The sequence below is a fragment of the Nanorana parkeri genome, unplaced genomic scaffold (genome assembly GCF_000935625.1).
Source record: "Nanorana parkeri isolate BGI_ZX_2015 unplaced genomic scaffold, ASM93562v1 scaffold1223, whole genome shotgun sequence".
NCBI classification, from domain to species: Eukaryota; Metazoa; Chordata; class Amphibia; order Anura; family Dicroglossidae; genus Nanorana; species Nanorana parkeri.
In genome coordinates this window covers 431,885-445,838 of record NW_017307491.1, presented here as the reverse complement: position 1 = coordinate 445,838, position 13,954 = coordinate 431,885, and the positions used below count along the sequence as shown (strand labels likewise).

General features: G+C 43.9%; 1 protein-coding gene across 1 annotated transcript in view; it reads left to right on the top strand.

Moving 5' to 3' along the window:
• The first annotated feature begins 1,717 nt into the window (after positions 1 to 1,717).
• The window catches only part of LOC108797079 (polycystic kidney disease protein 1-like 1), a 15,981-nt gene continuing 3,744 nt past the window's right edge, over positions 1,718 to 13,954 (top strand). The window contains exons 1-5 of the mRNA XM_018568645.1: positions 1,718 to 1,778; positions 5,075 to 5,217; positions 7,218 to 7,338; positions 10,308 to 10,428; positions 12,910 to 13,105. Of these exons, the coding sequence (XP_018424147.1) occupies positions 1,718 to 1,778; positions 5,075 to 5,217; positions 7,218 to 7,338; positions 10,308 to 10,428; positions 12,910 to 13,105 (642 nt within the window). The remainder of the gene's footprint in view (positions 1,779 to 5,074; positions 5,218 to 7,217; positions 7,339 to 10,307; positions 10,429 to 12,909; positions 13,106 to 13,954) is intronic.

The following is a 13,954-nucleotide window of genomic DNA, read 5'->3' as shown; positions in this document are numbered from 1 at the left end:
CAGAAAGAGGACATGGGAAGAGTGAGCAAGGAGGGGGCAGCTAAGAGAAAGAAAGGGTGGGCAGATGTTGGGTTACTGCTCCATCACATCGACTGATGTAGGCGGCCCTGGGTTTACCTTCAGCCCCATCCCGGGAATCTACCAACATTTCCCAGGTGTATATCTCAGAGTATTGGAATGCTGGCCATGGACTCCAGGTGGACCTGAACTTCCCAGACTGGGTGCACAGAGTGGGTGGGTTGTGTGGTGGGTAGTAGTGTGGGTGGGTGAACAGAGTGGGTGGCAGTGTGGGTGGGTAAACGGAGTGAGTGGGCAGTGTGGATGCACAGCATCTCACCTCTCTTTCTCTGGCCAGTTCTAAGGGCTTGTTTACATCATATACAGTGTGTTCCAGCGCGGTTAGCTGCTGGAACGCTCTGTTTCACATAGTAAATTCCCCCCTGTGTTCTAGTGCATGCAGCAGTTTTTCTGATCACGCTAGACCGCAACGCAGGCACTGATGTGTCACGCATTCTGGTGCGGGCGATCACACTGCATGCAGGGGGCGTGGCTGTGGTGCCATTGACTTCAATACACCACCACACCCCTATATAGTGTGAACAAGCCATAATCCTGCTTTCTCTACTCTACAACTTTAGAACCTGACTCTCCCCCCTGTCCCAACCACTTCCTTGGAGTGGAAAGGGCGATTTGCATATTAATGAGGCATTGCGGGATTTGCATAGGAATATCTCGGCTCATTGATATGCAAATTCCGCAATTAGCATATGAATGAGCCGCGGCCAATGTTAATAGCTCCTGCAGCTCAGTAGATGTCATATGAACAGAAGCTGCAGTCCCTCTCAGCTGGACCCCCCCTTACCTGTCGGCAGTCCTTCCTTCAGAGATCGCTCTCACTCCGCTGCTTCTCCACCAGCTGAACACAGGCAGGAGATAACTCCGCCCTCCCCCGCTTTGTACTGTGGCAGGGGAGAGGATTCCGGGTATCTTTAGTTTTCGTTCGGCTGTGCACAGTTTTTGACTTGCGGCCTCACGGAAATTAAGGATCCCTTCCTGCTCCCAACCAGGCCCCCTTCTGGCCCGGGCCCCATAGCGGCTGCGTAGGCTGCTATGGTGGTAGTACGCCACTGCTTAAGCTGCATCTCAGGATGAACCTACATAGCAGCTCAAGCAATAACCACAAGGAAAATTAATATTGATCCCCAGTAGGACCTCACTTCTCCCAGAAAGATCACTCCATCCAAACCCTCAATATTAAAGTACTGAAAGGGAATTTTAAAAACTCTAATGAAAGGAAAACATTTAAAATTAAAATGATTATACATATCAACACTATAAAGGAGGGACTTAATGTGGATTCTGGCTTCCTGACACACTACCAGAACTTTTTATGAATATACAGAACATCATGATGTCCTATGTATGTCGTATATCACTGATCTGATCTGTTTAGGGTTTATTGGTAATCCTATGTTTATTTGTTCTGTCTTTTGGTTATCAGGATGCACTTCTCACTCCCAGGGCCAACATATTATGACACCCCACTCACCCTCCCCCTAACAACTTTCTCTTGTTTTAAGCAGTACTCTGTCATGTTGATTAGTATTGCTTCTGACCTGAATAGAAATACTGCAATACTCAGTTGTTTGTTTGTTTTACATCTTGTCTACTGGACTAATAATAAAATATAGAGAATGAACTGCGCCAGTTTTGTAACATGCGCCCGGCGTTGTCTTCCCCGGCACCACTGTCCCAGTGCTGCGCCCGGAAGCAGCTCGGTGGGTCTCCCCACAATGATCGGAGAGAGATTCAGCGGCTTCCAGCCGCTGATCTCTTCACCGATCACTGGACCCGGAAGTTATGTGTATTACATCACTTCCAGTGTCACTTTTACAGTCTCCGGCTCTCAGAGCCAGGTGATGAAGCTGGGGAAGCAGATCTCTGCTTCCTCACCTTCTTTGGGGTCCCTAGGTGACATTAGGGATCTGAAAGATCTGTCTCCATAAAGAGGACCTGTCACACCCTATCTGCTATTACATAGGGTGCTTGTTATCCCCCATGTGATAGCAATAGGGTTAGTGTAAAAAAAAAAAAGTGTTGAAAAATGAAAGTAACATAAGAAAATAAAAAAAATGCATAAAAACTATTTTGAAGTCCCCCGCCCCCCAAGTGCACACACATACACACGTCTGTGCGCCTTCGTGCGAAAACGACAATTGTGCTACACATGTTACATATTTCCGCGAACTTTGGAGTGAGAGCAATAATTCTAGTGCTGTCAATCACTGTTAGCACTAAAGTGATGAGCGGTAAAAGCGTTTAAAATGTTCCCTATGGGAAATTTTGGATATTTACTTTTTTTGCGGCTTCAAGGGCGAACACAATTTTAAGGCTTGACATGTTTGGTATCTATTTACCTGGCGTGACCCCATCTTTCATATTTTACCAAAATTTAGTATTATATTATGTTTATGTGCATTACATTTTTATTTTATTCTAAAAATACTGGTTTGATAAACATTGCGACATAAAAAATTGCAACTAGCATTTTTTTATTCTACAGGGCCTCTGCTTTCAGAACATATATCATTGTTCGGGGGTCTGAAGCTGTTTTCTAGCCAAAAATGTATATTTTATCATGTGTGTGCAAATAGTAAGAAAATGCCCCAGACAGCAAGTGGTTAAGGCAACACACCAAGATGTGACTGGACCCTAAACCCCTGATATTAATACATCATGACCATAAAAACAGTGTAAATAACTTTGTTCTAACCTCTGATATTTAATGATTTTTGTAGTCTGCGATTCCTGTTCCTAAATTTATCTTCATACTACACACCAAGCAAAAGGAAGAGTATATTTATACATAGGAGTATATTTATAAAGGATAAGGTGGAACATTAGCTGTACATTCGCTCCAACATTATTATTATTACACAGGATTGATAGAGCACCAACAGTTTGCGCAGCGCTTTACTATATAAGGAAGACATTACAATCACAATACAATTCAAGACAAGATGGTAAGGAGGGCCCCGCCAGCTGTTTAAAATGACACCAAGAACACGGCTGCAGCAGCTGTGTTCTTGGTATAACCACTTCTGCAGGCTGCAGTATATGTACGTATTGCGGCCCAGCATGGTTAAAAAACAAAACTGCATGCTCCCTATTGAAATAACCAGCCTGGAACACAGGGCACACAAGGCATGCCAATTGGTATCTTAATGGAAAAAGTCACAACAAGTGTGCAGCCACCTTCCAATGCATATGCCCTTTAGCACTGGGGGAAGGGTGCTATGCTAAGGGCCCCCCTTCCCCCACAAAAGGTACCTCCCCAAACACCTTTGTCTGATGTATATATTTACTAGGCTTATTGGCACTCATGGCAGCAGAGGGAGGGAAGGGGAGGGAAATTATGTACCACCTACCTGCCCCAATGGGAGACTGGTAGGTTGTGATCCCCTGGACCATCCCAGGGTCTCTGGCTGAGAAGTGATGTGGATCCCTGCAGCAGGATGGTTGTGTATGTGCATAGAACTCTGCCTAGCTGTCCCCAAGTGTGATAACAAGTACTGGTGATGGTTGGAAGCACTTATTATGACTTCATAGAAAGGTCCAAAAGGTGACTGTCAGGTGATGCTAATGTATGATACCAACGTATACATAAAATGGGGTTTACATGAGGCAAAAACACAGTTTCATATTACTATAAACATTTTATTTATTTTCCAACATTAAAAATCAACATCACTTAATACATACAATATTTTAAAATTAATGTATTTCTTAAGTATTTCCCCCCTATTTGGTTGCTTTAAAACAGCTGTTCTCAACCTGTGGGTTGGGACCCCTTCGGGGGTTGAATGACAATTTGCCAGGGGTCACCGGGAGTCTCCCGCTATTAGATAGCAACTCCCGGCCGTCCAGGAGAGAAACACTTTTTCCCGGAAAGGTTTAATCTGCTCGATCGAGCAGAGTAAACCTTTCGCTGCGATCGTTTTTTTATTTCTGACATCGGAGCCCCGGCCGCCGTAAGTCAGAAAAAAATAAATAAATCAGCATTGGAATGCATAGCTAGATTCCTATTGGCTATTTCACTTTGCAATAGCAAACTAGCACCCGCCCACTGCTGCTGTCAATCAGCAGAGGGGGACCTGCAGTTCTCCATCAGGTCCCCATCTAGTGATTATCATCATTATTATTAATAATAAAAGCTGACACACTCGGCTTGTGTTATATGGTTTGCCATTTTAGCTGTTACAACAGTGGTTCTCTACCTGTGGGTCGCTGTGTGATTTCTGCTGTGCTAGGTGAGAGTCCTCCTCAGCCCTCTTGCAACGCTGCAGTGTCAGTTCTCCCGCCACGCCGCCAGATGTCGCTGCAGCAGCCGCGTCAACCCTAAATTTTACCGTTGGGGGTCACCACAACTTGGCAAATGTTACCAAGGGGTCCCGGCCCTAGAAAGGTTGAGAACCACTGCTTTAAAACAAGCTTAATGTCAGGGACTGAGGCTGTCTGGCCTTGAACCTGGGTCTCCCAGCTCCCGCTCCAGCTGGGCTTGTTACCTCCAAGCCTCCAGCCCTCTCAGCACTTTCCCTAGAAGAAGAACTGCATTATTACCCTTGAACACAGACACCCTTATCTGTCTGCTGTATCAATACTATAGTCCTACATACTAAGCTTCTCAATGAGCCGCACCTGCTCCTGATCTTTGGCCTTCTATTTAAAATCCGCCCTGTTTCCTGTTTCCTTGCCAGATTATTGTGCTCCACACAGTGGCAGTTTTCGAGTTTATTTACTTAAAGGAGAACTATGAGGGAAGTGATTTCCACTCATCCTCATAGTTAGAGTCGACCTGTGACAAAGAAGCTGGGCTATAGCCTGCGATATACTGAGCTTTGGGTCATGGGAGGACACTAGTATATGTCCTCCCAAGACCCTAAAGAGAACTATGGGGAAAAACACCCCATATTTCTTTTTTTAATTATTGTTTTCCAACAAGCCAAAGCAATATTTGGTATTAGGACGTGGCATTTCCTTTTATGTTAAAATTATTTTCTGGTTCTTTTTCTAGGATATAATGGAAAAAAAGTTGGACGATCACAACTGTACCTTAGTGTCAATGAAATGTCTCAGAAAATTACTTGCCAAGTTCAACCCAGATATGGCACTGAAGTGTTTACAATTTTCAGCATCTTCTGCACATCAGGCAAAGAGGTAAGAGTAGAAAGAGTAGCTTTACAGGCACGGAACACTTTGTAATCTGATCGTTATACATGTATGTGTATCCAAGGTTTAACCCAAACTAGTATTTTCTGTTTTTAAACTGCGATGATAAATTAAATATGGTATTTTTTTGAACCGATAGAGCTTCTTTTGGCAGCACTTAAAGGGACAACTATGAGGTGAGTGATTTTCACTCACCCTCATAGTTAGAGCCGACGTGTGACATTGAAACTGTCACACTTTGGCTCTATTGATCGGGAAGTGAGCGAACACATACTGCCACTCGCTTACTTTCCGATCATCTCCCTGCAGAGAGCGGATTGCCCTCTCTGATCCTCCAGCACTGACTGGAGGAACGGATGGGGGAAGGGGTGGGCACAGCTTACTCTGTCTCTAGATAGGCAGGGCCCGCTGTCACTCACGCAGCTGGGAGGTTCTCGACAGTATTGTTGGGACCCGTCCTGGCTGCTGCACTCTCAGTATATAGCAAGCTGTAGCTCGCTATATACTGAACTTTGGGTCACGTGAGGACGTTAGTATATCTCCTCCCGTGATCCTTAAGAGAACTATGGGATAAAATGTTTACCCCATAAGCTTCTCTTTTAAGCATTCTAATTTGTCAGCATACATGTACAACTGCTACTACAAGATGCCTGCATGAATGTCACATTGGCCTGCCCCTTCTCCCACTTATATGCTGCTCCATATCAATGAAGGGCAACCTCGCTGAGCAATCATTGGGCATGGGAGATGGGTAGGTGCAACCCTGGTTTCTGAAACCCAGCTCAGCTTAAAATATTCATGAAAGATCAGCTCGGTTTTTAGAACTCCGTGGGCATTCTCCAAGGTATGTGACATAACTTCACCCTAGTTAAAATAATGAAAGCTTAAACTCCATGTAATTTTCTCTAAATTACCTATATAGTTAGAACAAATCAAGAAGTTTATTCTAAACTGTAGTCAAAAGACTGAAAGACCCACTATTCATGCTGAACAATCGACCCTGTTCCCTGTTAAAAAATTGCAGGTAAAAACACAGGGAAATCAGTTATTTTTAATTCTTACTTGCACCAATTTTTCTTTCTATAATTGATATTTATTCACTTGCAATGTGATCTAACGGGTAAATAAAATGCATTTACTACATTCAATGCACATAATATGATTGGAAAATTTGGTTCAAATTAATGGTCTGGCGACAAGGTCTCTTTAAGGTTGCATTGCAACCTTGTCACTGCAAACCCCATCTCTGCTCCATGAATCCTGCCATCTGCAAGGAAATTGCTGCTTCTAATTGAAAATTGGAATTTTCTAAATGAAATGTGCCATATTTATGTCTCATTTCTCAAAGCAAGCCCTGTTGGAACCACAGCTGATATCTTCAACGAAAATGACAAAGTGTTACTGATTTTCTATATGCCTAGACATACACAAAATTATATTTCATCCTATACAACAAAAGATCAGAAACCTGCCATTATAATGTTAACACTTAGCTGGTATACAGGCCAGGGAATGAAGTGTGTTTTACTTTAAAAACTGAGCTGTCTATAGTTAAAGCTGAACTCTAGGCACATTAGGCTGAATTCTAGGCATATAAGATACAAATGAATGCTGCTGTCTATTTATTAATACATCACTAAATGCATTTTTTAATGCAAACAGTGTAAGAACCTGAATTCATCCTCAGCCTCTAGCAGTCCATGTACAGCAGGGACGGAGTGTGAGAGGAAGAAGCAGTACAAGGAACCAATCTGTTTATGTGCTGACAAGAAGCATGGTGATATAAAGAAAATGCAGAGTGACAGAAAGATAAGCTGTTTACTGAGGTGCTTCTCCTTTTACAGTCCAGTCACAGGCTCGGGCAGGTCCAGGACAACCTAGGCTCAGAGGAAGTGGTTTAAAAAATGCTTGCCATCAGTCTGTTTGCTTTAATGCTTCAAAATAGTGTCTAATACCTACTGTACATGTAAATATAATTATGGTTTCAGGACCTTTCCTATGAATTCAGCTACCAAGTGGGGGATTTATCAAGGAAAATGTTGTATAAAGGAAGAGATATTCAATACTACTTTAATTTGCCATCAGGGGATCCAGGTAGTGGATATCAAGGTAAGTCATTTTTCCATCGAATGCTGGCCATACACTCTGCGATTGTCGTTCGTTAGCAATACCTACTCACCAAATTTAGTCGATCGACAGAACTGATTTTCGTTTGCGCATGTGCAGTGTTCATGTTGCGATTTTTTATTTTTTATTGATGTGATTCGAAAAACGTTTTCAGTCTGACCGCTCGAGGAAATTCAGACAGGAGTACAGTTAAAAAAAAAAAAATCATTGGATTCCCATCAACTGATCGATTATTGTTCAAACAACCATCCGTGGATGATTTCCGGACAATAATCGATAGGTGCATGGGCACCTTTAGACTATGAAGAGATAGATGACAACAGATTTAGAGTTAGTTTTCACTGTCAGTTATGTTTGGGTGGTTAGTTTTGTTAACCAGTAATAATATCTACTGGCTCTACTGAAAGGGCCCATTCTCACCAGCCACTGCACTACATCGCACAGCAGCTTGTGTGCAGTGCCTGGCACAGTGCTGATGCGCCGATCCTGACACATCGCTGTATACTTTTTTTTTAGTGACATCTCATGGAACGCACAGAGTGCAGAGGCCAGAATTAAGGAGCACACAGAGTGCAGAGGCCAGAATAAGGAGCACACAGAGTGCAGAGGCCAGAATTAAGAAACACACAGAGTGCAGAGGTCAGAATTAAGGAATGCACTGAGTGCAGAGGTCAGATGTAAGGAACGCAGAGAGTGCAGAAGTCAGATGTAAGGAACGCACAGAGTGCAGAGGTCAAATGTAAGGAATGCACAGAGTGGAGAGGTCAATGATAAGGAACGCACAGAGTGCAGTGGTCAGAAGGAAGTTACGCACTGAGGGCAGAGGTCAGTAGTAAGTAATGCACAGAATGCTGAGGTCAGTAGTAAGTAATGCACAGAGTGCAGAGGTCAGTAGTAAGTAATGCACAAGGTGCAGAGGTCAGAATTAAGGAATGCGCTGAGTGCAGAGGTCAGAATTAAGGAATGCGCTGAGTGCAGAGGTCAGAATTAAGGAATGCACTGAGTGCAGAGGTCAGATGTAAGGAATGCACAGAGTGCAGAGGTCAATAGTAAGTGACGCACAGAGTGCAGAGGTCAGTAGTAAGTAACACATAGAGGTCAGATGTAAGGAACGCACCGAGTGCAGAGGTCAGTAGTTAGAAACACAGAGTGTTTATTTTTCAAATACCCAAGTCATGTCATTGTTTACAACTGGTGCAAAAAATTTTCTATATAAAAATCCAAATGCCAGACTGCTGTCACATATAAACCATGCCATGCCACTACATACTGCATGATGGGAAAGCAGGATTTGTTGCATTCTTTACTACTGAACTGTGTGTTTCTGGCTACATCTAGCTCTGCCCACTGCTTTCTAGATTGACAACACTGCCTGCTTAAGAATGCAATGTCTGGGAGCATGTGAGACACAATAAAAAGAGGGCTTGGCTCAATCACTGAAGGTAGAGGAAGTTTAATATATTTTTTTTTTTTTACTTTTTGAGGCTTGTGCATCACATAGTAACTTGATTTGGTAATTGTTTAGACTGAACCTTTCCCCCAATATTATTGGTGTTTTCCTCATATGTGTAAGAAATTACCCAATTAAATTATTATGCAGGATTTATAAAGCACCAAAGGTTTGCGCAGCACTTTACAAAATGGAGGGAGACCGTACAGTTACAATACAATTTCAATACAGGAGGGTTAGGATGGCCCTGATCGTGAGAATTTACAATCTAGTAGGAGAGTAAAGTGATACAAAACCTAATAATTGTGTGGGATCAGTTAATGGAAGAAGTAAAAGGACAGTTTTTATGTTGAGGTGGGATAGGCTTCCCTGAAGAGATGAGCTTTCAAAAATCACCTAAAGGTGAACAGAGTAGGAGGTAAGTGGACAGATTGGGGTAGGGAGTCCAGAGGATGGGAGACACTCTGGAGAAGTCCTGGAGGCGAGTATGGGAGGAGGTGATGAAAGAGCTAAAGAGCAGGAGGTCTTGAGAGAAGCAGAGAAGATGGTTTGGGTGATACTTTGAGATGAGCTAGGTGATGTACCTGGCAGAGCTGTAGATGGATTTGTATGTTGTTAGTATTTTGAATTGCTATTGGTTGGGCAAGTAGGAGCCAGTGGAGATTGGGCAAGTAGGAGCCAGTGGAGAGATTAGCAGAGAGGGGAGGTGGACACCGAATGGTTGGTAACATGGATGAGTCTGGCAGCATCATTCATGATAGACTAAAGTGGGGATAGCCTGTTTCGTGGAAGGCCAGCAAGGAGGGAGTTACAGTAGTCGGGGCTAGAGATTACAAGGGAGTGAATTAAAAGATTTGCAGTGTCATTTGTTAAAAACTGGTGAATTTTGGAAATGTTACGGAGGTTAAGTCGGCAAGATTTAGATAGTGATTGGATGTGGGATTAAAAAGGAGAGCTCATAAATCAAGGATTACACCGAGAACCCTGGCTTGAGGGGAGGGGTTGATCATAGTGATGCTGATTGTGATGGAGAAGTCAGGGGAGGGGACACGGAGAGGAGGAAATATTATAAGCTCAGTTTTGGACAGAATGAAGTTGAGGAAGTGGTGTGACATCCATGTTGATATGTCAGTGAGTAGGGGGGTGGGGTCCAGGGGGCAGGTAGTTAGGTGTGAATTGCACAAAAGAGTAGCAACTTCATCTGTGGTAACACAGCCAAATGATGAAAGTATTGTATGTGGTGGAAGACAAGGTGTATTTGGAGTGGGAGATGTCTTGACAGTGGTTATTTCATGGCAAATTGCATCATTCTTGTCTTTGAAGGGATTGGCGATGATCTGGGCAGTTAGTGAGTTAGTTGGAGGAGGTGGGTCTGTCACTGTGTGCTGCTGATATACAGTTTTCAAATGCACTTATTGAAGCAGGCCCTAAAGGCTAAAAATGTGTAAATATATATTTGTGAGATAATATATAATAAAATAATACATGTTTTTCTTTACAGTCACAGTTTTCACTCAAATAACAAATGCTTTTGGATCACAAACTCAGCCATGTCCACTGAATGTGACCGTGCATCCAGTTGTCTCCAGGAATACATCAAATACTTTATCGGAGGTTGAACTGTAAGTCTTAAACTGGTCACACACCACATAATCCTGTATATCAGGGGTAGTGAATTAAAATTGAAGCAGGTCCAGTGAGTAAAATTTCCTTCAAGCCAAAGTCCGAATCGCGGGTCTAGACAGAACGGTCACTCAGTCTGTGTCTGGACCATGGTCCGCCGTTTAGGCTGCATTCACACCTGCTGGTGTGTGTTCCCATGCACAGTGCTGATATACTGATAGGGGAGCTTCACACCGATTTTTCGTTATTTTTTGTTAGAACTTTGTTGAAATGTCACGAGTGACATTTCATTAAGTTCAATGGGGACAGCACAGAATGATGCAGTTGCAGCCTCCATGCAGTACTTCTTTTCAGCATACACAACTGCATCGTGGTGGGGGTGTTAGCTGAACTGATTCGTAATATGGCAAATCGCCTTGTCTGGTGTTGGGGCTGCACTGGAAAAAGTGGCCAGAGGGGGAACTCCAACCAATAATTAGCTGTCCCCATCATAGTGCCCACCTTCACATTGCTTGTCACCATCCGAGTGCCCCTTTATGTTGTATTTAATGTAAGGGGGAATGCTGATGGGGGCAACTAATGTAGGCGGGCACTCTGATGGGGGCAACTAAAAAAATTGTTGTCCCGATCATTACATTGGCTGTCCCCACCCATCAGAGTGCCCTCTTACTTTGGTTGTCCTCATCAGAGTGTCCCCTTACATCAGCTGTCCCTATCGGATTGCCCCTTGCATTTGTTGCCCCTATCAGAGTGCCCCCTTACTTTTGTAATCTATGTAAGGGGGCACTCTGACGTGGTTAACAAATGTAAGGGCGAACTCCGATAGGGACAAATAATAATTAGTTGTCCGCATCAGAGTGCCCCCTTACATTGGTTGTCTCCTAAAGGGCACGTTCACACCAATGCAGTGTGTTAATTGTCCATGCATTTATTGCACACTGCCATGCACCTATTGTGCGTTACATTATGGCAGGTGCACTTGACCGCACGGCAATACCTGGTACTGCAATACCGTCTGTTGCAATGCAGTTTAAAAAAGTAGTGAATGCGGTATGCAGTAGTGCAGGGGTGCCCACAAGGTCGATAATGCAGGCGATCGCACTGTGGGCGAGGGGCCTGCCTGCGCACATATCATCCGAAAATGGCACTTTTGGCTAAATGCAGAAAGTGCAATTTTTCTGCCGAAACAGCTGCACATCCCTGGTTTCTTTCCTCCCCAATGGGCGCTGCTCTGTGTCCCAGCGGGGAGAACAGAAAGTGTCGCAGGCGGCCGAGCGCTGCGGGAGGAGAGCGCTTTGAGTATAGAGGATTCCTGTTCATTTATAACTGTGGATACAGAAAAAGAGATTGAGGACCCTGCGGCCTCAATCTCTTTTTCTATTTTAAAAGGGAAATATCAGGGGTCTGTTTAGACCCACAATATTTCCCCGAACCCCCTAAAAGTAAAGTAAAAAATAAAAACATTCAATAAAAAAATTAATAAATAAAAATTTAATATTTAAAAAAATTAAATAAAAAACATTTTTGGTTTCGGCCTGACATTTTTTTTTGTTTCCATTTTTCCATTTCGGTGCACTTCTAATGTTAATCGCACAGATGCGTGTGACTAACACACTGCATTGGCGTGAACGAGCCCTCACAGTGCCCCTGTGTATTACTGTCCTCACATTTTTTTCTTAGTACCTTAGATTTATAAACTAAAGCTGGCCATACACTGCTCTATTTTTTCGTTCAACCCGCAAGCTGAGTGAAAAAACCAGAGCAAAACAGAGCTATGAGTTCGTTGTTCGAAGAATCCTCGCTCTTTCTTTTGTATTCTGACAGTGTCAGAACACCCAGAGGTGGCAGCTCATTGGCTGCCAGCTCTGTTCGTACAAAGATTTTCTGACCGGGTCCTTTGATCAGTTAATCGAGGGATGCTTGCCGAAAGGGTGCCAACAGGGGCACCCACTGTGCAAATTTCAGCCGGTACTTCAAGAACCACCCAAAATTCGCATAGTGTATGGCTACCTTAAGTAACGCAATAAAATGGGGCTAAAAAGCACACCAATCTCACATAACATAAAACATTACTTTTATTTTATACATGTAACATTTTATATTATGTGTGTGTGTGTGTGTGTATAGAGCATAGCTGGGAACATAGCTGGGAGTGGCTGTCCTCCTTCATGCTAGGTGGGGAACACAATAACGTCATTGGTTGATCGGAACACTGCGGTCCTAACAACCAATGGCTAAGGAGGAGGGGAGACCCAGCACAGGTTGGCAATCACGGTCCAGACGGGACTGCTGCTTGGTTTGTGTCTGGACCAGGGTCTGCCATTTGGGGACCCCTGCTATATCCCCTGCTATATATAATATTGTTATGCAAATTGTAGACTGAAATTCCGACAATGCATTTGTTTTCATCAAAATTAATTATTAATTAATTTCTATTACATTGAATTACAGCTGCACATTTTCTTTTATCTTTCACCTAGATTTCAAGAAGGCTTGAGAAATCTTTCTATGCTTGTGTTAATGGGAAATCACGTTGAGATTCGAAACTACGTTGTCTTATTGACCACAATCCTCAATCGATTATATACAGAAGACAACAAAACAACTTTGGAACAGCAGTTACAAATCAGAAATGAACTGATTTCCATTGTTCACAGCTTACCTTTTAATAATCAGGTAAACATAACCTCAATATCTTTGTGTTTGTAGACATAGAGAACACTCTAAAGGTGTCCATACACTTTACAACCCTCGCAAGACTTTTGTCTTGCGAGGGTTGTAAAGTAATTTAAAAACGTACGATCTGCCCATCTTGGACAGGCAGATCGTACTTGCGATCATCGCAAGCCTGCCCCCCTGATGGGTCCCTCAAAAAGAAAGGACCGTTCTGCAAAGATGCTTGCAGATTGTTCGGTGCGGCCGGCCGGGCCCAGCAGAGCGGCGGAGGGTGGAAGCGATAACAATAAATGCATAGTGTGGAGGTCAGTAATGTGACGCAGTGTGGAGGTCAGTAATGTGACGCAGTGTGGAGGTCAGTAAGGTGACGCAGTGTGGAGGTCAGTAAGGTGAAGCAGTGTGGAGGTCAGTAAGGTGACGCAGTGTGGAGGTCAGTAAGGTGAAGCAGTGTGGAGGTCAGTAAGGTGACGCAGTGTGGAGGTCAGTAAGGTGACGCAGTGCGGAGGTCAGTAAGGTGACGCAGTGCGGAGGTCAGCGGTGTAAGAAAAGGGACTTACAGTGGAGATGTTCTCTGTCCTCATGCCCTCTTATTCCTCTCCAGGTGGGGGGAGGGGGGAGCATCCATGTCTGCTCCATGTGAAGCCCCCAGCAGCCTTGTTGTGCCTCCACTGCAGGTGCCTTCCCTCTCTGTTGAAACTAGCCAGGCAGCCAATGATGGTGCTGCACTCTCCCTCCCATCCAATAGCAAGCAAAGGAGGGCAGAGGCAGAGCAGAGCCGTCAAAGGAGATTGTGCCTGCAGCAGTGGCGGCTGCTTTTCAGAGTAATCAGCGGGGGGGGGATGGGGGGGG